The sequence below is a fragment of the Tyto alba genome, unplaced genomic scaffold (assembly GCF_018691265.1).
Source record: "Tyto alba isolate M040663 unplaced genomic scaffold, T.alba_DEE_v4.0 Super-Scaffold_11, whole genome shotgun sequence".
NCBI lineage: Eukaryota > Metazoa > Chordata > Aves > Strigiformes > Tytonidae > Tyto > Tyto alba.
Genome location: NW_024881273.1, coordinates 5,206,932 through 5,232,220, shown reverse-complemented (window position 1 = coordinate 5,232,220; position 25,289 = coordinate 5,206,932). Strand labels below are relative to the sequence as shown.

General features: G+C 46.1%; 1 protein-coding gene across 1 annotated transcript in view; it reads left to right on the top strand.

Moving 5' to 3' along the window:
• CFAP77 (cilia and flagella associated protein 77) overlaps positions 1 to 25,289 on the top strand; it is a 61,760-nt gene that overhangs the window by 32,549 nt on the left and 3,922 nt on the right. The window contains exons 2-5 of the mRNA XM_033012073.2: positions 4,174 to 4,273; positions 4,827 to 5,055; positions 17,693 to 17,795; positions 19,380 to 19,475. Coding sequence (XP_032867964.2) covers positions 4,174 to 4,273; positions 4,827 to 5,055; positions 17,693 to 17,795; positions 19,380 to 19,475 — 528 coding nt within the window. The remainder of the gene's footprint in view (positions 1 to 4,173; positions 4,274 to 4,826; positions 5,056 to 17,692; positions 17,796 to 19,379; positions 19,476 to 25,289) is intronic.

Below are 25,289 nucleotides of genomic sequence, written 5' to 3'. Positions count from 1 at the left end.
GGTTTGCAGGCATCTGCAGGACAGAGCCATCGAGGAGGGGACAGGGCAGCCCTGGCTGAGTCCAAGCAGAGAGGATTCACAGATTTGCCCAGCATCCCCTCCCAGTGAAGAGCTGCCTCAGACACAGGGATTAAAAATCCATGCCTCCATCCCTCACTGTACCGCTCCACATTGACATGTCTCCTACCCCTCTCGCGGTCTCAGTCATCTTTAGAAAATTGTTGCAATATGTGCTGATGAGCCGTAAATACCAGGGGATGAAACACAAATAAGTCTTGCAACAAAACCTGAAATCCTTAAAAGTTCTGTACTTTCTTACACCTCTGCAATGCACCCACCTCTTATAAACAGACACATTTCTGAGCCTCCCTCTTCCTATAACAAAAATTTTCCAACACCATTAGACACTCAAATAAAAAAACAGGGCTCAAACCCGGTGATGCACAGATCTGAAACTACCTGTCAAAGGCCAGGGAGCTCACTCCACCCAACACTGTTTGCTCTTCAGCCGACCAGGGTATCCCCACCGATCAAACACCTCCGCTGCTGCCCTGCAGCCAGTCTGAGCATGGCACCCTCCAAACCCAGTTGAGACACACCTGCTTCAACCATGAAAATTATCATGTCCAAGGGGAAAGGAGGAATGCATGAGATGAGTCCTTAAAGACAGTTTGAGAGCGCAAACAAAGCCTCAGCACACATCTCTTGCAGCCCTGGGAGGAGGTGATGATCTCTGCAGGATGCTTTGGGAATGCTTCAGGAAAAAGTCTAGAGTTCTCTTTTCCGAATGGGCTGGATAAACAGTATTTAAGATGCCGGATTTCCCTCACTGAGGTTGTAAAGGGAGAAAACTTGCAGAAGGTACCCAGAGAAAATTAGGACCGCCTGGGATGCAGAGAGAGACGGTTTTAATTAGAGCCAAGAGGTGGGAAATAAGGCAGAGAAATGACATCTTAATGAGGTTTAATGAAGTTGTCTGCTGATGGGCACAGCTGTCAGACAGATCTGTATTCCAGCCAAGCAGCTTTGTGACAAGCTAAACCTGAACACAGAAACCGTGCTGGAGCTGGGGAAGTAAAAAGGACCTTCTGCATCAACTTTGACTTGCTCTCCCCACCACTTTGTGACACAGCACACCTACAATGCCCCAGGACAAACAAATTAAACCAGCCCATGAGGTTGCAACAGCATTTTGCTAATTTGTGAATGAGAAAGGCTGTAATCTTGGACTGTACTGAGGAAGATTCATTCTGGCTAACTCATTCCCCTTCTTTGCTTTTGTGGGTTAAAGATGTTGGCAGACAACCAGAGTCCTCCGAGTCCATTGATTTTCTTCAAGCACAGGTTTTCTCTGTGTTCAACATATTGGACCAGATTTGTTGTTTGTTTTTTTTTTTTTTTTTAATTAATTATCCAGCACCTTCAGCTTTATTTATTCAGTGCAAAGTGACTGTAAAATGCCACCTGATCATAAAAGGAAACAGCATGCACTCATTTTGCGATGGAGTAAACACCCAACTGTGTTAACTTCAGGTGTTCTACAAAAAAGAATCTTTAAATCCCATCATTTCTTCCATTCTACAGAGTTCTGCATTCAAAGCTCTGGAAGCAGCTTTGCCACAGGTTACAAACCTCTCTCCTTTCCTGCAGTTTCTCAGCAATTTTCTCCCATCTGCCACACCTTCGCCGTCATAGCAGATTTCTGACCTCACTTAGCTGATCCTATATCGGAACATGATCCCTGGAAAAAGCTTTTTCTCATGCATCTGAGTAACGTTACACCATTTCCCTTGTATATCAGTGACAACTAATCTAAAAATAGCTAGCATACAAATGCCTGTAAATACAGGAGAAATAGATCAGCAACGAAAGCTACTTTATCATCCCTGGCACCAGTTTATATGCCTTGAGCGAGCTTCCCTAACTCACACACAGCATGCACATATGGTTTAGCACTGCCGTGTGGTATTTCAGTTGCAGTAGCACTAAAAGCCTGCTCACTCCCATCGTAGTAGGTGCTGGACACATCTGCAAGGGACAGTCCCTTCCTCTGCTAGTGGTTCACAGGAGGCAGCTGGGGGAATGCAGCCATGTTATGCACAGGTTGTATCAGGCAGCTAAGTCGATTGCTTTCAAAAGGGTCTTTTTACAACAAAGAATCCGTAGCTTCGCACAAGGCAAGGAGCCTGTTGGGGTTTTCAAGTCTATCAAAGGACCTTAGCAAGTCCATCCAGAAAATTCATTTTCTGGTGAACTTGTGCTCCTGAGAGTCACGGGAATACCACACCTGCCTTATAGCATCACAAGTGCATGGATTTAACGGGACCAAGATGAAGCACCTCCCTCCCAAACCTGAGAAGCAAGACCCTGGATTTACTTGAAAGCATCACTGTACTGGTTCACAGGCCCAATGGTCACAAACTGGCAAAGCTGACAGCCAGCTTACCAGCATCTGTGAAGGAGCAGACATGTCACAACATGGACAGGTCACTCCAGCAAGCCGGCATGATCTCACCCCTGGACACGCTGGTGAGGAGTCCGGTGCCACAGCCACTGCGTGCTTTTAAGTTTCTGTGTAGCTGCACATAGAGATGAGCTGAGAAACTCCAAACCAAATGCACAAAAAAATGGTTCTAGCTGAAAAAGTTTGAGGAATTATGAGCCAATTTTAGAGACCGCAACACAGACCCCTCTGGAAAGATGCCTGTTTTGGCCAGGGGTAATTAGCCCTTGCTCTCCAGGCAAAACTGGCTCAGTGAGAGTTTTGCCTGAGCTGAGAGTGATGCAGAACAGCTCAAGCTGTTTGGCAGCATCATGTACACTTGGTGAGCACCCTTCAACAGCACATTGGAAAGGGGCCACCAGGCTGGCAGTGTACAGGAGAGCTGTGGCTGCTCTGAGACCCTGGCCAGGATTTGCATGGTGCTGGCTGAGAGCAGAACATAAATTTGGGTTTGGATGATGTTCCTATGCAAGCAGCTTCAGTAAGCAGTGTCCCTTATCGACCACTGTACAGCCTCAACCTGCCATAGCGACAAGTTGGAGGTGGTTCATTTTCAGTCTCACTCTTTTCACTCAGTCCCTGCAGAAAAGGCTACATTTGATTCAGGTTCTCCTGATCCAGAGAGCGTTCACTCTGGAGTGTAATAACGGTCATCTTAATGTTAATGTTCAATAATTCATCCATGAGAAGCATTAGAGTAAGGTTTCAGCACTTCCATTCTCCCAACAAGATCTGCCAACCCCTACAACCCTCTAGCTCCTCCAACACCCTTCCCATGGAAAATAACCTATCCCAGAACACCCACACCATGCCTCAGGTCTCCAGGGGACTTGTTGCCTGACCCTGCTCCAGCTTCCCCTAGCAGGAACACAGACCCAGGCTGCCAGGCTCTCACCCCTTCCCTCCTCCACTGCCTCCCTTTCAAGCAGCAATAAGGTTTCAAGACACACACATCCTGCAGTGACTTCACCATGGAGATGGGAGAGTAGAGACAAAGGGGTGAGGGGAGGTCAGTTAATCCCACAGACACCACCAGGCTGGGACACACATGGGCTAGGGAAGAGTTCATTTTAAAACTAAATAGAAAGGAGGTTACTGAGCTCAAGTTCTTTTCTGCGCTATAAACCCCAGGCTCTGCTCCCCCTTCTTCATCCCCTGTATTCTCCCCCTGCAACATGCCTTGTGTCTTGATTATTCCCAGACAGGTGCAGCAATGTGATTGTGCTTGGGGAAGTTTACATCAGTTTTCTAGGAGGATGCACAACTTGGAAAGGAAATAACTCAAAGGAAAGCTAAGACTAGCTGCAGAGTCTCCCCAGCAGACACCATGGCTGAGCCTCCCAGCCAAAAGAAAGATTAACCAAACAAGGAGACTTCAAGTCCATATATGCTGAGTCAGTATCCCTATTTCCATCAAGGCTAGGCTGCTTTATAACTCATGTAAACTTGTGTGAAATTCAGCATCCCTTAGGCTTCAGCTCTGGTGAAGCCTCATGGCTGAGAGTTCTCCTTTTGCACTGTGGTACTCGCTTGGGCAGTGGGATTCAAACCTCTGGTTCATCCTCTCCTGGTACTTGTGGCCATGTTCTGTTACAAGTTTTTTATTTTGAGGGGCTTTAGCTTAACAGGAAAGGTCTTTATGCTTCTCCTTTAACTTCACTCTTCTACAGGCAGAACTGGGGAAACCCCAGAGAAACTGCTACACCCTGCCAGGCTTTGATTTTTCATATGGGCTGTACATCCACAAGACAGATGGAGGAGTCCCTGAAGGTATGACACCACCACTAAAATACAGACCTGCAACAAAGTCCTAATGCTAGTAGGGATGTTCCTCTCTTTCCCAGTGCTCTTCAGTGCCTCTTATGAAGCTGGAGGCAAAGAACATTTACCCACTTTCATTAATATCACCCAAATTGCTTGGTGTCCAGTAAAGTTTCTCTGTTGTATTGGAAACTTATACGGAATCACACAGAGCCCAAGCAGAGAGGGATATGGCACCTGCAAAGGGTGATACACGTCCACTTTCATAACTTTGTTGGAGTTCCTACTTTGTCCTCTCATGGACAGTTCCCCTGTGAAATCAGACTTGCTGAGCAAGCCAGGGTGGAGGGTGAGAAGACATCCGATTCAGATGGGAGAGGTTTCCATATGAAATGCAGTGGGATAGGATACAAAGTTCACTCCACAGTGAAGCCATAACAAAATATATGCAAGTCACGCAAGGCCCTTGTGCATGGTGCACAAACAGCCTGCCTCCCCAAATAGGAGTTATATGAAGTTCCTGATCTTTTTCTCTTTGCCTCTCATTTCCCTCCTTCTCCAGCAATAGGCCACTGGAACACAGTAAAGCCCAGGACTGTTTTAGCTCAGAAGATGCCCCGAGACTTCATCACCATGAACCGTGGTGCTCTGAAGGCCGGTTATACCACGGCGCATGAATTTAATTTGTACTACAAGGCCAAGGACATTCGGCGCAAAAATGATGAATATAGTTACTTCAAGAAATGTCCTCCTAAACTACCTGCAGACTTTACTTATGGCATCACAACACGGTAAGGGCAAAAGTTTGGGGACCTTCTCAGAATATTATCCCTTCCTACCCTCACATCTACATCTGCTTCACATCTCAGCTAGCACAGTCCCCAAAGCATAAGTGTCCTGAACTTGGACGCACTCCAACTGAGTCACAGCATCACTTCCATGTCTGATTGTACCTCTGTGTCAATAATCAACTTCCTAAATCTAATCTACATGCCACAACACATCCTCATTTCACCTGTGAAACTAAGGGCTTGGAACTTCTTAAAAACATGTTCAATGCCAAATCCTTTAACTTAAAGGAACATGAAGAGTTGTAAAGCCAGAATAATGGCTTCCCAGGGCCAGAAAATAAGAGCAACAACATTTCTACCTGTTAGCACTGGTTGAAATACTCTGGTGCAGTTAAGAATCAGTTAAAGTTATTTATTCCACTCTCTTCCACTTGTTAGTTCATTGCCCTGCATTGGGCAGAAACTGGTAAGTACAGCAGGATGGAGGCAAAGAATATTTTCACTGCTCTCCTGCTTGCTTGAGCTCCCTCCCAAGGGCTGGAGGGGAGCTGGTACCTGCTGCTCTCCCAGCAACCCCTCTAGAAGGGCACAAGCCCACCCGTTCATCCCTTGCAATGCAACAGGATGTTTAAGGCTTTGTACCAAGTTAGGTCTTTTGCATCACAGCGTCTCCCAACAGACTTTTACAAAAGCATCGGGCATACATGAGCCCTGCCTGAGGTTCAAACAGGTACAGCATTTAGAAGTGACCCATTTAACGTCCCTCTCACATTACCAGCTCCCACTGCCTGCTGTGCTGCTTTCTAATGGGGAATTGTGCAACAAGGGGTCTGCAGGGGAGAACATGGGCACCTTAGACTGACTTCTAGGTCCTTCCACTGCCTGTCCTCCATGGGAGCACAAGGCAAGGCTGGAGAACACAGTGGTCCAGAATAGTCAGTGTGACTCCAGCCCAAACAACAGCTCAAAGTCTCTGAAAGAGGCTCCAAAACAGCTCTGATGCTGCTGGAACATGGAGGGTTTTCTTGCTCTGTGCAGGTCTGGACTAGACATTAGGTTTCACTTTAAGAGCTGGATAATAATCACTACCAGAAAAATAACAGCTACAAATTCTAGAGAAAAGACATGATGAACAGCACCGTGTATTTTACATGATAGTAAATGGGCTTTGCATATGCAAATTGAATGGATTTTAAAATGGTATTTAATGACAATTTTCGTAGCAGACATTAACATTAATTGCATCAAAATGAAAATGTAGCATTAGCTTGCTGTTAGCTGCAAATGCCCCAGCTATAAAGCTTTATCTTTATCAGTATCAGCCCTCACCGATGTGACAGGGCTGCTCTGCAAATTGCAGGCAAAAGGGCTTTTATGTTGCAAAAGTATCCCCCAATGTAGACCAAAATCAACATCAATTTTGCTTTATTTCTTCATAAACGGAGGTTAAATGGCTGCCTGTAAGAAGTCTAGACACGTTTCAAAAGTTTTAAGGAAAATCTGCAGACCCACAACAGCAGAAGTAGTCAGAAAGGGCTTTTAATTTAAAGTTATTATTGTACAACTTGCCTGCTCCTTAATAGCTACCTTTTATGCAGACTGATTGTATTTATCCCTTTACTTTAAAAGCACGTTATAGACAAAATCAAATTACTGGGATTATCAAGGAGTTGTTACAGCCATTTTGGTAAAAGTGGGAATTTAACACAGTTTTCCATCACTGGCAAGTTAAAGATACCAGCTTTGGTGAGCATTCCCCAGCCCAAGCCTGTCCCTAGTCGCAGCTGACCAGGTTCAGCAAGACCTGCCCTGTTAAAAATGTCTTGGTTGTCAATGGATTTAAGTTGTTTCTGCTTTCGGACTCTAAGCCCTGTACAACTGTGTTCTTAGTGCTGATAATCGGGAAGGCACTCAAAGCTAAAATACAGACTTCTCTAGGGGCAGAAGAAGAGAGCAGTGGCATCGGGTCTTTTTCTATGACTCCAAGCACGCACTTGCCTTCAGCAATGTCCACTTTGATAAACATCTCAGGCAAAGTGAGGTTTTTCAACAGGAACAGAGCCTGCATGTCGCTCCCTAGCCCAAGGCACAGCACAGACAGCACGGCTGAGAAGGCCAGAGAGCAAAGCCGCCTTCTCATCACGCTGGAAGTGGCTGCAGCCACCCTGCCTGATGATGGCGATGCTCTGGGACAGTGCCCAGAACACCAACGCAAACCCTCCCGGTTTGCACGCACCGCCCTGTTGCAGCTCTTCTGGAATTACAGCTAGTGCCCAGCGTGCAGCCTCAGGGCTGGGCTGCCTCCCTGGGAACAGCAGCACGAGGGATTATAAGGCCCAAACAACTCCGTGGCCGTCACAGGAACACGGCTGTGGTCTCGCAGCTGTCAGTGGGTAACGTGCAGGGGCCTTCCCAAGCTCTGGCAACGTATCTTCAACCCTTCCTCAGGCCCCAGGCTGTGCTGCTAAAGGCTTCTGTCTCCTAAAGACACCAAGGTCAGGAGTTCTCCCCAGGCTCACAAGTACGAGCTCTCCTGGATCACCCCACATAGAAATGAACACAAATGCTGTGGTTGCTATTAGTGCCTTATTAATCACGCTCTGGCCCTGCTGCTCCCTCTAGCACGGCAGATTGCTTATGCCCCTGCTTTCCGTTCATGGTGGACGTGTGCTGCATGGAGCATTTCACAAGGCAGCATCAGACACTGAAGTGAGCTTTCTGAAGCTTTGAGGCCTTTCCCTTCCTGGGATATTTACCTTCAAAGGTCACCCATACCCCTCTATTAATTCCCCGTGGGCATCTTCCAGGGGAGAGAAGCAGCTCTGCTTTTTTGCTGATTCTCCCCCGTTCTCTCCCTCCCTTTTCCCAGAGAAATGTTTGCTACGAATCATGTGGCCAGCTTTGTTGTGAGAGTCATAAAAAGGACATTTTTCATCTCTCCTTTTTCCTGCTCTCGCTCTCTTCTCTCTCTCAGTATCAGACAGAGATTTATTCCCTCCCTGATGCCTGTGGCATTCGGAGCTGGGAGGGGTCAGGGGAGGCACTGATGGGACGATAATAGATAATACAGTGGTTCCCCAGGGTCTTGTCCAGCTCCGTAGCCGATCCATCAGCAGGCAGCGCTCGTGCCAAGGTCAGCGGTAACGAGGATGTGGTAGGGTCCCAGCCTCCCCCCATGGGGCATCCTCCAGTCAGGCTCCCCCGATTCATGCTCCAGCTTCTGATCTCTACAAGATCTGCCTTGTGCGAGCCACAATTTGCAAGAGAGCACGTGTCCACTGAGTGCAGGCGCTGGGGTAATGGCCACGTTACCGTGCAGGCACGCTCAACTTCACCTGCCCCAGCAATCATCCCCACCAAACAGATCTACAGGTTTTCTTTCAAGGAAAATGCCCATCTTGGTAATACCTTTCCTCCAGGATCTAAAACCATCCCCATCCACATGCTTTGTGCATGATACATTACACAGCTGTAAGGTGTGTGCACATTAGGGTTGCTGTCCTCCTGGACCCAAGACCTAGGTCCTTTCATTTAAAATAACCCCACATCACAGTGCTACTAGCAGGTGTATTTGACCCCCATACTCTTTGTGTAATGACCTTGTTTTACAAGAGGGAGGATGCAGGGCACTGAGTGGGCTGGGGGTTGATGATATTGGAGGTTTAAAGACACAGAGGATCTGTGAAGACCTCCAGGATCTTCACTGGTGTCAGTACAGCTTGTTATTAAAGGTGCATTTGGAGACTCCAATGGATGTCCAGACCCACATTTGTCCTCCTGAACAGCTTTTCTGATTGAAGTTCACTGTGCACTGAAATTAGCAGACACTGAATGGTCATTTTTGGAACTAGAAGTAAGCACAAAGATATGGATGCTGTCTACAGCTAGATTTTAGATTGTATTGATTTGCACAAGGTCACACAAAGCATTTGAAGCCAAAACACACCAGCACACAGTTGGTACCCCAAGCACAAGTTTTCTCCCCAGAAGCTAGCAGTGCAAAGTGCATCCTCAGCGTGAACACACTGTCCAGCATTTCCAGGGCTGCTTTTAGAGAAAAGCTTTAATTTGCCTCTTAGTAGTGCAAGTTCCCTAAATCTGCGTACTACGTCCCAGAGTGTATTCCTGGACCCAAGGACTGCACAGACGTGCCATTCTGTGCCATTCTACACCTGTACCTCCTTCAAACCCTGCATGGCTGTAACCCTGCCTCCCAACGTGCTGCCATCCACTTGGCAGTTGGCCTGTAGGTTGGGCTGACCTTGGGTGTGCTGGCAGGATTTCCCTGGCACTCTGTCATCCCCATGTCTCCTGCCGGGTCCCCCCCTGCCGTCTGCCTTCACTTTAACCATCCCTTTCCTGAATTTTACATCCCATTTTCCTTCTAACTTCATCTCCTCCTACCATTCCACCTCCTATCCCCTAAAACTGGTCTTAATCCTGCTTTCACCATGTTCCTGCAGCAAACTCACCTCTCTACAGCATTTGGTCACTGAAATCTCTCTTCTTCGAATCGTTACAATAGGCCAAGGGCATCAGCTATCCAGTACCTCCTCTTTTCTTTGTATTATTTGCAATTGTCCTAGCACTCTGTTGACAACTGTCTCGCTGGCCTTTAGCAGCTCAGCTGTTACCTTGGCTATCCTTGCAGCCTCCTGGCTTAACTGACTACTCTGTCCTTATCTTTCACCTTCCCCAAGAACAGAGGTTTCAATGCTCATACTTCTACTTTGCAAGTGGCCTTTCCACCCAAAGTGTCTGTGATGTTTGCACACAGCCAGAACAAAGTTTAGAAAGCTGCCCAAAAGGTGCCAAGATATTTCCAGCATCTCTTCAGCATATAGAGTGCACTGTGTTTTGTTTTGAGACAAACAACACTTCAGGTCATTAATATACAGACCTGGGAAAAAAATCTAATCTAGCTATAGTCCAGCTACAAAGATATGTCAAAGAAACAATACTGAAGAGCAGAGGGTGTTCCTGGAAAGAACCCACCAGGAAAAGATGGATAGGCAAAAAAGATTAATATTATAGCAAGCCCACTTCTGATCCATGATCACTGAAAGCCAAACAAATAGACAATGTGAAACCACAAAAATCCAAAAGATTGAGGCAAGCAAAAGTTTTAGGAAAAAAAAATCTGAGCACTGACAAAACCAATTGTAAAAATGTAACATAGTAACTAGAATCACTGTCAGGCTGAAGGCACCAGAAAAATGCAACCAAGTTAAAAAATATAGGACTCACATCACTTCAGATAATTGCATATCCTATCCGGTTCCACAGCAAAAAGCACTTTGAGAGTCTGCCACCATTCTCCCATTGCTAAGGTAAGAATTTCTATTTCAAGAATAATTTCCTTCTACTGGAGATGTTCCAGGCTGGGTGTGTGCTCGCATTGCTGTGTGTACATTAGCTACTGCAGAGCTCCCAGCCACATCCACCTGGATCATGCTGCCTTGTGTCCAAGTGGCTGCAGCACGTGGTTGGGCAGAAAGACCTGTTACCCCCTTCAAAAAATAAAAAATCCTGGGTGCACTGTGGAGATACTGGTTCTCTTTCAGTGTAGTTATTTACTGCAGCTGTAACAGTTTCTGACTACTTCAGGCTCCCAGTTTAAGAGAAAATAAACAGTCAAGTCATGGTTTGTCATAAAATTCAGATCCTGCATGTCAGCCACAGAGCTCGGAAAAAAAAAGAGATCTAAAGAACAGACATTTAGATCCCTTATTACCAATTGCATTACACTGAATAGGAAAGTAATGTACTGTCACACAGACAGGCTGTTGTCTCTGGGTTTATCTCCATTGATTACAGCTGGCTGAAAAAAAAATTCCAAAACTTTTACCATCTAAAACTACCTCTTGCCACAAGTGGACTTTTTCCCTTGCAAACTTCTGCTTTTTCAGTCTGTACAATGAAAGCCTGGGTCAGGGGGAAATAACCACAGAATCCTTTATGTGAAAGAAAAGCTTTTCAGCCCTCCTTGACATCTTTTCCTTTCAAACAAAGTAATGTTCCCACCCAGCCAGAGAGATTCAAGCATGGGATGGAGGTCAAGGGGAAGACCATGCTCTTTGATTTGTTTTGCTCAGTATCGTGGGGATTTTTCCTGGTTTTTCACTCATCGGGATGTTTTGCATTTGTTGATGGCTGCAGGCTGAGCACTGTTCACTCTCAGCCATGGATTGAGACCTCCAGGCAGAACAGCTCTGTCCCGTAATCACGTCCCACCTGAGGTTCTCAGGGGGTAACAGCGGCTTGCCAGTCAGTAGACAAATGCATTGAAGACAAATCTAAATCTTCAATTAAGTCAGCCAAAGGGTATCTCCAACCCCAAAATCAATGCTAATGCACAAATTCCAGCTTGTGAAGCCAGTTATTTAATGTGTAAGAGCTGGCTTGGTATCTTCACTACAAGACACATGTTTTTACATGTATATTTAGGACCGTTACAAGTATACATCTCACTCTTGGCCTGGGAGGGAATAGTAAAGCAAATTGGTGCTCTTGTAACCATGTGTACGCCTAAGTACAGCTATGAGCATCTGATAAATCTTTTAAAGTGCATGTTTACAATGGATTTTATTCTTTTTACTGTTCTATACATATGAGCCCTCTGAGCAAAATAACACATCCTCTGACACTTAGAAGAAGCCCCTGCCTCATTGGCTGCCCACAGTGAAATAATTTATATTGTTATTTCCTCATCCAAATTACAAGGATTGTAAAGAAGCTTCAGAAATTCAGAGTAATCAGTGCTTTGATGGCACAGATCCTGCAGCTGCTGTGCGGGTAGAAGACTATTTCAACCGAGAGTTCTGCCAGCCCAAAGACTGCAAAAAAAATTGGTCCCTGAGTGTTTTCCACAAATTTTTCTCTTGTTATTTTCTTCAGTGGTTAATGGAAAGTGAGGACAAGTGGAGATCATTTAAAAATGATCTTTCAGGCCTCTCCATGGGTTTATTGCCAGGGCCTATTTAGAGGACCATAAAGCTGTAAGGGGCCTATAACTTTACTGTATAGTCCACAAGCTTCTTAGCCTTTACATTCACACCCTGCTTGTTTTGCCATCTCTCCCTCTCCTTACAAACACGTGTGTGCAGGGACTGCCGGAGCCACTAATTGAATTCCTCCTTGTGAAAGCGTTAACAAATTGTAAGTGACCTTTTATACAAATTTCAAAGTCAAGAATTCACCACTAACTGCACATCCCTCTTCTGCCATTCACTGTTATGTAAAACCCACAAACAATTAAAAGAAATAAGGAAGAGCCCAGCGGCCCTCTTTCCTAATTAGCTGCAGGAGGCAATGCTTGGGAGTGTGGCTAAGTGCTTCAATTACCTCGGCCCTCCTCACTGCCCTTGTTAGAAGAGACAGGTCCACCGGCCAGAGGGGAACAATTAAGGCAAGGCAGAGCCAGGCAGTTTGCAGGGGGATGCCGGGGCCGTGCTGGCTCTCACACGAAGGCCAGAGCTGTAATCATACCCCAGATTCCTGCTGGGCTACACAGAGACAAATTAATGGTAGATAGATTGCTAGCTCCAACCCATCAGTAACGAGGGAGGAAGGGAGACAATATAGCAGTACAAGGGAACCGTAATCAGAATTTTCCTGTGCCATCAGCCCCCTTTCAGGGCAGAGGGACCAGAGCATTAATGCCTTACTGGCGCCTGCATTGGCGGTACCCCAAGGCCCCGAGCAGAATCACAGACTCCAGCTTGTGCTTTATTTGCTGAAGATAATCTGCACTTGCTGCACCGAGGAGCCTCGCACTCCAGAGATGCTGGAAACCAAACTGGTTCCCAATAAGAAACCAACCCGAGCTGGTCCAGCTGACCCGGCCACAAGACAGGGAAGATCTCTAGATGGACACTGCTACCACAGGACAAACCTTTCCCATCGTGAAGTACATGAGAAAGGAACACAATGGACACACCCCCTGCAGCTGTCTCCCCTGTGGACTGAAGACCCCAAAGACAGATGCTGGCTGTGCAGCAAAAGCACATCATCTCAGATAGGAGAACACCAGCAAGGACTAAACCCCCCCTGAAAGCTCATTAACCTTTTGAGTGTTGAAGTTTCAGGATAAGCAATGGTGTTGCAACACAATTTTAATATCACAACTGAAAAAAGAAAAAAAGTCAACTACATCATTTAGCTGTTGCGTAAGCACCCGTGCAGGGCCAGGTCCCACTGCCACTGAAATTAAAGCAGTGTTTTCAGCGCAGCCCAAGCAGCTGCACAGCCCCCGGGGAGTCGATGCCCACACGTGTGTGCCCTGCTCCCTCGCCCCGCTCCCCGCCAGATCCCATCCTGACCAGCAGCGGGGAGAGTGCCGCAGGAGCTGTCTGCGCTGGCTGGAGAGCTACCCGGAAAATCCAAGGGCTGAAGTTTGCGCTAAAATATTTACAAGCCCCTATGCTTTTCAATTATACAAGAAAAGGGCAATCACAAGTCAAGTTTTTACCCTTTTACAACACAACTTAGCCATCAAATTGATTGCACCTTTTAAATTGGTATAAACCCCTTTCCTGAGCGAAGTCCTTTGTATCCACTTTTGCCAAATGCCGTTTTTTCAGTTAATATATAAACCTTTGAAAATAAGTTTGAGGGGAGACTGACAACCTTGAAGCCTCAAGAGCAGCATGGCACTGACGGGTGCCGCTCCCTGAGCTGAGTATTATAGATAGATTTTAATTTCATTTTAACAAAATAGCTGTCTCCAGTGGAAGAAGCATCAAGAGCTAAATGAGGACCCGTCTTGAGCTGAATCACGTTGAACAGACCTCGGCACTGTCATTGATTTTCTGGGAAGAAAAAAACTGCCTCTGGCTACTAAACCAAATTAGTAGTCACTGATGACCAATTATTTTGCCCCACTGTGAACGGAGAGGCGTACTAAAATTCCAGTTTGTCAGACCCAAGGCTCTCTTCTCAAACACCTTTCAACAAGCGTGTACCAAAAGTCCCTCAGATGGTTCTGATGCCTTCCTGTTTTCGGCAACTTCTTCTCCAAAGTTTTAATGAGCTGCTGCTCTGAGGATGGCCTGCCAGAAAGGGAGCCCTTCCCAGCTCAGTGGAACACTATTTGGCATGGCACAAATCACAGCTGTCAGAATTTATACACACATACACAAAAAAGTGTCAGCCTAATGTTTGCAAATTATAATTACCATTTCTCTTGCATGTCCCTGGTGCCTTCATTTTAGATAAATCCCAGCTCTGAGGTATCAGCTGCGAGGCACTGAAGGCTCAGATTGAGTAGAATAGATTTAACTAGTTTGTAGCTCATTTAAGGCCTACACTGTTTTATTTTAATATTGTTAATACTTTATTATACTTTTTACCATTGTTTTCACAGTAAAATAGCCTATTAGGATGCTGCAGCTTCTTTTCTGGGAGACTTCTGGCAGACTAGCATACCAGATTGTATAACCAAGTTAGCAGGCGCTTGTCATTTCAGTTGAAACTAGGTCTGTACTCTTGAAAGTAAATTAGAGAGAGAGGCTATTAAAGAGACAGGAACTGTTTCAGGGATAATAGTTTTGAAAATGTGCACAGATAAATTTTAAAATATTTAGGAAATGTCAACATTAGAAGTGGCTCCAACTATTTGACTATAAAAGGAAGCAGCTGATTATTTTTTCCACAATTATAAATAATTTGTTACATCCTATCAGAACTTCTTTCCCTTCCCTTTCTGTGGCAGGGTGCTTGTGCCAAAACAAGGAGATCTGAGTTACTCTGAATGAGATGGATTTTAATCCACAATAAGCATTTTCAAAGGATGCTTCCCCCGCTCTCCCCACAGCATCCGCAGATGATAACAGCAGAATCCTCCCAGTTCAGAGGAGTGACATCTGGGCACAGTGACAAAAGGAAACAGAACACACAAGCCGTTCATTCCTGTCCTTAAGTAACACTAAGGCGAGAGGACGTTTTCCCAAAGGCCAGCTGCAAATGAGGAATACTGTCACACTGCCAAGCAGCACCGATACCAGGGCCAAAACTCCCCATCCACTCCGATGAGATCGGCGTTTGACCTACAAAGAAAAAGCCACCTCACTGAAATTTCTCCAGTTACCTTAGTCATAGTGTGTTACCTGATATCCCCTGCTCTTCCCTACTTTCTCAGTATTTCTGTTAAAGGAGTCAGAAAAAGACAGACGAAGCCTCACGTCCTACAGCCCCACCAGAGCTTACGTGTATAACCAAGCACACAAGTCATTCCCACAGATTTCAAAGAGGCAGTTCATGTATGTATCATTCCAGGCATGATTCTATACTTTGCTGGATCAGGACTTAAATGTGATTAATCACACGGCAGGGAAGGATCTCTGAAGAGCATCAACCCAAATGTGTCCTTTCAAGCATTTACTTACAAGCCAGCTGTGGAGTAATCAGTCACCAACTGGCTGGTCCACTGGAGATGGTAAAAGTCACCTCCATAAAGATGTGAAAACACATTCAGCTACCACAAAAATCAGTAATCAAACACTACATACAAGGGCTCAATGTTTTCCTGAGTCCCACCCCACTATTCCTGCACACTGGAAAAACCCCTGCCTTGGAGAGCAAAGGGACAGGCCAGGGAAACAAACCCATGTGCAAGGCTCACCACGTGCTTGTGCAAGGAATACAAAAACATACACTGTGCAATGAGAGAGGAGACCCATGCAGACAATAAGACACTTGACCACAGGTTTGCCACATCTTTTGTCCTTTGGAAATATTTTGCCTAGCTCTGATCAGTAAGAAATGCCAAATTGGAAGAGAAGGAGGGAAGAGAAGAAGGGACAAAGGGTAAACGTCAGTGTCGCTTTTGGCACTGGGTATCTCCAGACAAGTCTGGAGCAGCACAGCTGATTTGTAAGCAAAGCCTTGAAAAGCCCTGCAGCATGTGATCTATGAAACAGGAGGTCTGCAGAAGGATGTCTCCTCTGATATGAATGCCCCCTTGGGAAGTATATTGCTGGATTGCACATCTAGTATCATTAGAAAACACGACCATAGATTAGGCTGTTTTGAAGCATGTGGTGTGCAATAATTAAGTAATAAAAGTCACCACAGGGGTGAAGAAACAAGAAACAGAAGAGTTACTATTTGCATACGTGCTGCTGGCGCCCTCCATGATCGTCAAAGATTCTCCAGACTGCTAAAAGCTGGCAGCTACCTATTTTGGACCCACTCCTGCCAAAAGCCATGAAGCACCAGCTCACTCTGTGGCACATGGTCTCTCTCTGTAGGAAACAACCTCCTGGTAGAGCTGGTGGCCCAAAGTAACCCAAGAGTTAGCCCAGGTCCCCAGTGTCTTGCAGTCTGTCCAGGCAGGCAGGGAAAGCACTGCCTTTCTGTTATGAGCACTGAGGGCTACAGGTGGGAGCAGAGCTGGGGGTGATGGCTCCACAGTCATTGTCTGCTGCTGAGATGGGAAAATTCCCTCCCCAGCAAGGTGGACAAGGACCAATAAAACTTGAGGTCGAGGTCCTTCATCACCATCAAGTGTTTGCTTCTGGAGGAAAATAGCAGCAGGACCACAGCAATAAGTGATATGCTGTCCTCGAGGCAAGAACCCTGCTGCTGCCACTGCCAGTTCTGCCTCCCATGGTGGCTGATGAAGTTAAAGTATCCTCACTTGCAAGGAGCAAAGCTCAACAATTTCAGGCTGCAGCTCTGCCACGAGCTGGTCAGGTTAATGCCAGCTCAGAGTAGGTGAACAGGACGCTGGCCAACAAGCAACTGCCTTTTATTTTTACTATTTTTCTAGAACCGTGGTCATCTGCAGCTCCTCTCTTGCTGTCTCCTCCTGGCCAAGAGGCTCCCTGGTACCCTGCTTCTAGGGGCAAATACATCTGGTCTGTGCAGCTGAGGTGCTAGACCAGGGCTCAGCATTTCAGCTCCCCTTTCTGCTGCAGAAACCTGACCATCTGCACTGAGTCCATTTTTATCCCTGTGCAGATTTCTTAAGACAGCACTTACTCCTCTCACCCAATCCATCATTGCATCTGTTTGTGGCTTTTTGGTATACCACAGTAGTGATATTTTAATTGTAAAAGCAAAGTTATTTTACCAAAACTCACTTTGCACCCAGTGGTTCTTCCCAGGCAGCTGCCATAGCTGTATCAGTCTGGAGGGGACCCAGCCAGAACTGCTCATCTGGGCACCAGGGCGACAGTGCAAAAGCCCAGCTCCCTGCTCCTAGACGTGGCCCCGTTCAGTGCTTTTGTTACCCACTATCAAGTACCAGCTGAGAAATGCTCTCCTGGAGCCATAGCAGGGCCCAAGGCTGAGCTGCAGTCTGTGGCACTCTGTGGCCTTCCAGCACACCAGGGTTTGAACAGAGGTGATGATATGGGCCCTATAAAAGCTTCTGCAAAGATAGAAATTGCACACTTTCTGGGGAATGCCCTTGCACAATCCTGTGACAAGTTATCACAAGTGTGTGCAGGCTGTGGTATATTAACTGCAAGTGAATGTGGGTTTGAGTCGTTCTTGAAGAGAAAACTTTTCCCAGTGTGAGGGTTTATTCATGCTCTCAGGCACACTTTCCAGGAGAAGAGATACACATCAGCATGGGGAGGTAAAGAGGTATTAACCCTGGAGATTATACTCTTGTCTTCTCCATGTTTTCCAGGCCTTGCACTCCCTTTTTTGACCTCCTCCAACACAAATACAAGGAGCTGTGGATGGAGCAGCAGAGAGCCTTGACAGCAGCCCTACAAGTGGAAAAGAAAAAGGTGATACCTCAGCAGTGCTTTCCCTTGCTGTGCACAGCACATAGGCATAGTCCCCCAGTGTCCTGCCTGACAATGGATGGGCTTCTCCCAGCCATGGGGAGGGCTTTCAACTGGGAAAACATCCTTCCTGACTGCTAGAAGGCTGGTGAAACCTATCGAAGATGAGCTGCTTCCCAGCCAAGATGGGCCTGACTTCAACCAGAGCATGTCTTATGGGGTGGTGCTGTGGGAGTCAACACCAGATATGCAAATCACAATGTGTGTGCATGAAAGTGCTCTAGAGACTAAAGGGAAGGTGGGGGTTTTTTAAAGTATATTTGTATCTGAAGGTATACACAGGAGCTGAGCAAGCTCTCCAGGGTAGCGGTGCTTTGGCCAAGGCTTTTCAAAGGCTCAGATACCTGTCCCACAGACATCCTTCTAGCAATCATCAAGCATCTGTCTGCACCAGCATGCCTCTAGTCACAGGTTGCCCAGCTAAGCTCTTGGTATTGATCAAAATGGAAGCTCTGGTTCTTTCTGCATCGCCACAGTAGTAAAACACCCTGCTGTAACAAAGAATTAAGTTTCAAATTATCTTTGGTATTTATGTCATTGGCATGCCAGGAACCCTGCAGACTGTCCCTTGGATAGCATCAGGTTACCTGTGACAGTGGACAAAATGGAACAGCCAACAAATGTTCATAGGATCAGCACCAGCCCTGATCCTGGCATGGTGTGCTTGATGTCAGCACCCACAGCAGTTGTTAGAGTGCAACGCCGTGCTGTTAAACACGCCAATATTGTAATAACATTTAAAAGCAGCCAATGACTGTTTTATTAGTTAATGGCTCAAAGAAGAGTCGAGCTAATATGGTAATGACCAATTTCAATGGGCTTACTGCCATCACAAACTATGCTTTATAGTTGAAGTGCAAGAATAGTGTTCTTAATTAGCAGCTACTTTATGAATACACAAGCCTAGGATGTTGGAAAGTGCATTCCTACCTTATCTATTAAGGACTGATGTTTTTAATCACAAAGTTCCCTCCATCAAGTTCCCAAAGCCTGCAGCCACCAATTACTGAGTTAAGCAAGGCAAATCTACCTCCTAGACCACACAGCAGACAGATTCCCCAGGGTTTCACAGTGGTCAAAATATTCAGCAGATACCTGCAGTGTCTTGTGTTGGGACTATGAAGCACTGCAAGCTGCAACTAATCAGGAGAGCAACACACACCAGACAGTCAGGAACACCCCCTCCCATGGTGGGGGTTGTAGAAGTGACTTCCCCAGCTAGTGATGAACCATTGCTCTAGCTTGGAACACAGGGCTTCCTGCAGGCAGCAGGCATCTCACTGGGATGCCATATAAAGCAGACGCTCTCAGAGCTGGCAGCTGCTCATGTTTTTCTCATCAGTATGTTTTAGATATCAGCATTAGCTGCATGGACATGAAAAACTACCCAGATGACACACTTGTGATCATCAGTCCAAAATGACTTTTAGTCTTGTTCATCCCTGTGTCATTACATTGCATGACACCAACCTGATGTAGATAGCTGTGCAGCCATTTCAGCCCATTCTTGTTTACCTTTGGTTACAGAAGGACAAAGTGTATGAAACTCGCACCACATTTCTACGAAGACACCCGCCACCTGCAAAGGAGGAGTCCTTCTGGCACCTGCCCCACTTGGAGAAGGTATGGAGAACTTGACTGAACTCAGGGACACCCTTCTAACCTTGCCCACACACCCCAATAACACCCTTAGCACACAACAAAGGCAGGTCTGAGGCTCTTACCTCAGGGCTGACCCAGACCCTGAAATAGCCCCACACGATGTGTTCAAACATCAGCCTCTTGTGGTCTTCAGGGTGGGCTATTTTTTGCAGCCATAAGCCCTAAAAGAAAAGCAGAAGTTGCCCAAATAAGAGCTTAATGACTTATTTTCTACATTGTGTGCGCTTTCATGAGCTTCATGAGATGAGAAACATCTTTTTATATCTCCCTGTTAGTACTGAGGTGGCCTCTGTTCTCTGCTGGTATTCCCACAACTGTCCTACACTGGCAGGACAGTCAAACCTGCATTTTGGTAGCCTGTCATTTTATCAGCTCTCACCATAGCTAATTCAAACCACACCAGATGTTTCAAGAACCATTCTCACCCCAAGAATTAGAGCTTTCCAGAAATCCTGCACGCTTGATACCTCTCTAAACTACCCAACTGACAATATTCACCCTGAGACTGAGCAAAGGATCTAGCCAGGTCACAGATGTGCGTGACACTTCCTTTAATTGATCCAAATAAGGGCCGAGGTGAAGATTTCTTGTTCTAGCAATGGGATCTGAACAATTCTCTGAATCCATCTGTGCATTCTGCTGTGCTCTGGGGTACTTGTTTGAATTCTGTTAGCTTTGTTTGTGGTGTAAATTATAGGGAAATTTCAAGTGAAGTGCTAGGGGGCATTTTAGGAAGGAAGGGAAAAGAGCTGGGCAAGCGGAATGGAAAGGAGACACCAAAAAGTCTGAAAGTGCTGAAACCCTGCAAGTTTACATGGCCAAAATAGTATCTGGCATTGATAGATAACACTGCAAAGAGCCCCTCAGCCCTCCACCCCAGCCCTTGTTCTGATGAGATTATTTTTTTTTGCCATGCTGTTGATTTTTAACCACAGTTTAAACCTACGAAGAAGCCTTGTGGCTTCCTGAAGCTAATTTACTTCTACAAGTTGGAGAGTTTCAACCAAGAAATGTGTTTTGCACCACCTTGATGTATTCCTCTTATGTCCTGTCTAAGACTGTCCGATTAGCATATGTCAGTAATCATTTATCCCCGCTGCCTGTCAGCACAGAGCCGCTGCTGCAGCTAGTGTCAGGGAAAGAACATGACCGATCGCTGTTAAACAGATTGTGTAAGTCACACGAGATACTGGGGCAAGCCTCCTCTTTAGAGCTCCTCTCACCCCAGACCTTTCCATCACTATTCATTTTTCAGCCTGTGTTTTTCTTCATGCTTTCCCTTTTGTTTCAGCCATGACTATGGTTGGGTTCCTCCCCAAGACACAGCTCTCAAACATCTGAGTCTTTTCTTCCTCTCTCTGCCTTTCTCCTTCCTCTCCTCTTCCCTTCCTTCCCAGGAGCAGCATCCAGAGGAGGAGGGACAGCTCATTTTGCACAGCCTCTTCAGATTTTCTGTACTTGTTCTTTCTCATTACATTAACCTCGAAGGTTTGCCTTTCCCCAGCTGCACATCTAACAGGCACAGCCCATGTTAGAACATGGATCAGGAAATTCGTTACTCAAGTTTCAGTGCATGGTTTCCTCTGTGAAAAAATAAGTTCTCTTGAATGTCCATAGATGTTTACCCAGTTAAAAGCAGTATCAACCCAGAGAAAGTTGATAGTTCCCAAAGACAGTTGGTAGCCTCCAAACTCTGCTTTAAGTATCTCTGTAAAGTTGGGTTCTACATAAGTGGCAGTGAAATAGTCTTGAAAGATAAACTGGACTAACCCTTCAACCAAACCCAGCGACTCCAGGAGTCACTCTATCAATCCCTCCCCTTTATAAGAGGGACAGAGAGCAGTGCTCCAGAGATGAAGGAGATTGTTCTTGCTGTGTTTCTGCCCTCATGAAACCTTCCTCAGTCTCTTCCATGGCAGTGGATAACTCTTACAGCTTTTTTAAGACTCAGTGGCCTTGGGAGGTCAGTTGTTAGCACTGACCACTGTAGGTAGTTTATGAAAACACTGTCTTTAATCCATAATGCCCTCATCCTACTGCACAAAAAGCAGTATGAAAAGCAACTACAAAAATATCATTTTACAGAAAGCTTGTTAGCAGACTCTCATCTGCATGTGATTTCCTACCAGCCTGCAGTGATATTGTCCTGCTCTTGCCATTACAGAAGATATTCATGACCTGGGAACATCTTCAAAACCTGGGCAAGAATATTCAGATGCTCCATTGCCCTGACCATAGCCCCATTTTGGACTATTTTTCCACGTGACCAGAGGCTGGTACAAGGTGTAGGGGTGTGGCATGTCCTCAACCCATTCATCCTTCTTGTCACTCAGTCAGCCCCTGTCATCTGGCATGATGCCTTTGAGTCTGGCCTGCTCTGGGCCTGGGGGGAGCAATGCAGAGCACCCAGCTACAGAGACGGTTGTAACCCAAAGCACAGGGCAGCAGGAAGGTAAGATTTTGTTCCTTTAAAACTATAAAAAGAAACAAGGATTTTTTTCTATTCCCATCCTAAACCCGTACAGAAACCTGAAGAAATTGGGCATGGATGTCACTGCTGGATCTTAAACTGGACTTTCCACCCAGCCCCTGCAGTATTACCTCCTGGCACCATGCTAGAGCTTGTGGAAGAAAACAAAGGAGCTTTGCCCTCCCCACTAATTGCCTCTGCTTGCTCCCTGCATTGCCACGGCTGCATGACATTACATAGTCATTCAGTCAGTAAAGTATAGACAAATTGACTACATTTTCATTTGGATTTAGGTTTCAGCCCCACTGCTTTAGAATAATGGCCCACACTATTAAGCTAACTGGGTGATTTACAGGCTCTCCCACACCGGGTGATTGCTCCTGCTCCACATCTCGCTCTGAAGGACTGACCTGGCGTGGGGTCTCGTGGGCCCTGCAGCCCACTGAGACAAACAGGTCACAGGGATCCAGTCAGTTCTGATGGGCAGTTCATTAGGGAAAGCTGTGGAACTGGAGTATTTTATTATTTACAAAACCAAACAGAAGTTAACTCCTTACCTCAGCAAGATGCTTCTACTGCCCTCCTCTTCCTCAGTCACCCCTTAAGGCAAACAGCCTCTGCCTTGCTCTGCCTGCAGCAACATGATTCCTGGGCTCAGGTTTTGCCAACGCAGCTGGGCCTGTGCAACAAGACTTTATCTATTTGTAGATGTGGGACTACATTCCCCAGGAACCTCAGGCACCCAGCATAGACATAAATACTCCTGCCCACCATGTTCATGGGATGTGTCCTGTCCCCGTGTCACTCATCACTAGCATCATGCTGGCCCAAGCAGGATGGCATCCCTGGTGTCAACCAGACTCTGGAAAGGACATTGCTGCCAAAATACAGCATCCCCACAGCCTTGCCTGTGCCAGCCCAGGGTGAGGCTCCAGCTTCCTGAATATTTCACATTGATTGAATATAGTCACAGTCCAAACCAGTAAGTCAACACTGGCTACGCCGCAATAGATTTCCAGAGCTCTGTCAAGCCAATCCAAAAGGATTTAGGTTGCAACACCTCACGCAGCAGTGATGTGGGGCAGAACTCACCCGTGTGTCAAAATAGCTCCGCGCACCACGCGTCACTGACACACACCAAGGTTTTTCCTTTGCTCATTAGGGAATTCCAACTTGCACAGACATTCAAGGTGGCTTTCCAGGGAGAATAGTCTTGTTTACTTGACCAAACAGGGGGAGGAAAGAAAATGCAGCAACTTTGGACAACACTTTTGTCAACACGCACTGCCTTCCCAAGCAGATGAAACAAGCTGCACTCAGTGCGCAATATGAATAAGCGATAAGCAATTGACGAGCAAGTGTTCGGGTACCTTGGCAAAAGACTTAATTTGCAACCTGGCACAAAATCAAAGGCTCTGTCAACGACTGAGCGGCTCTCCCACATACGCCTTGCATTACCTGGGAAAGCTCTGTCAGGTAAATTTCCACTGAAAGTAATTAGAGGAATCCCCACTGTATAAACTTTGCAGCAAAATTCTGGGCTCCAGAATTTGATTCTCACCAGGGATCCGATATCTGCTCACAGCCTGATCCTTCATCAGAATTAACAGTTGAGGTTTAACACATACACACTGATATGTTCCACATTTTTTTTTAATGCCTTACCTCTATTTTTGTCTGAAGAGCTGAACTGACAAACACAGCTCATGTAATCTTTCAACTGTTGTCTTGTCAGAAAAGCCAGAGACTCTGCTTAAATAACCTAGGCTTGATACACACAGTGCACGGTGAGCTGGCTTTTCAGATACAGCATTCATCCTCCCAGGTTTGAGGGCAGCAAACTTCACGGAGTTGTAGCGTTCTAAAACTTATCTGCTGGGGCCTAAATAGTACTTAAAGAATAAAGCAATGAGCTTCCTGTCACCATGGTACCTGATCAAGTCTCCCTTCAGCTAGGACTTTGGCTGACCAAAAAAAAAAAAAAAAAAAAAAAAAAAAAAAATCAGTGTCACCTGATGGCTGTTCAGTGGCCCAAGTGGCATGAATTGGTGGGTCCCAGCCCTGCAGCAACAATACAAAGCAGCACCACTGGCCTTCAGTGATGACCTGCCTACAACAGGCACAATGCAAAAGGAAAATAAAACACCCTGCAGGGTTCCAAATGGGCAGCAGAGACTCAGCTACCCTGAGCATGATCCTTGCACATCTCCACTGGGACCACAGCAGAGATGTCACCTCCCACACCACAGCCATTCTCTGACTAAATGCAGGCTCTGGACATCAGTCACCATCGCTACATTTTCTTGCAGATTCTGGAGGTTTTCTTGTTTTACCTAATAGCTGAAGCTTCCAGTAATGCAATTGCTCAAATCACAGTAAGGCATTTCCACGGTCCAACCCTTCCCAGTATCATGTTGAATATGCCCTGGACACTCAACCTCTCCATCACATCCTAGTGCTGCCCTGCCACGCTCAGCCCTTCCTCAGAGACACAGTAACCCATCGTTCCTCTGCCGTTTTCATTGCTCTCCAATATCTCACAATTGACACAAGAAAACACCACCCCTCCCTGTACAGCCTTACAGCCCGGATCATCTCCAGGGCACGCAGCACCCAAGCCCCAGTGTCCAAAGGCAGCACAAGCTGTTGGCAACCAATGGCTATTGCTGTTATGGAGATATTCACCCAAGAAGGAACAGATTTGAGGTGCTCACAATAGAGTAAAACCACACACACTGTGTTGGGTTACAGGTGAGGACCTACCATGGCTTTCAGTGCTCCCTATTGTTTCATACACAAATCCACAGAAGTGCTTTTTAAGTGGACTTGGGGTTTCATTCACAGACCTATTCTACCTTCTGCAGAGATGCTATTCACCAGCAGACAGCTTAGTTTGAAGTAAAACTCTTGCCTGGCATGAAAAGGGTCAGGATTCAAATCTCAGAAACACAAGGTCATCATGAAAGCTGCCAGCTCTAGTCTGCCAAGGGGGGCACATTCTAGGTTACAGCTCCCATGTGTTAATTCTCCTTTATTCACACTATTGCCCAGACCAAGTGACCAGTGAACTCCAGCAAATACCTGTGGCCTTTATTTTCAGGAAGCAAAAAAAAAAATCCCAAATCTCCATGGGGCATTAAATACAGCAGCCAAAAATTGTTAAGCAATTTTTAAAGCCTTCCTGGGTTTGAAGCAAATAAGGATCATTTAGCCCAGACCCCCGTCCTGCATTTCTCCATGTTCTTAGAATTAGAAAGGTGGTCAGAGAAAAAAATCAACCCCATTCATTAAAATGTCTAAGCGTG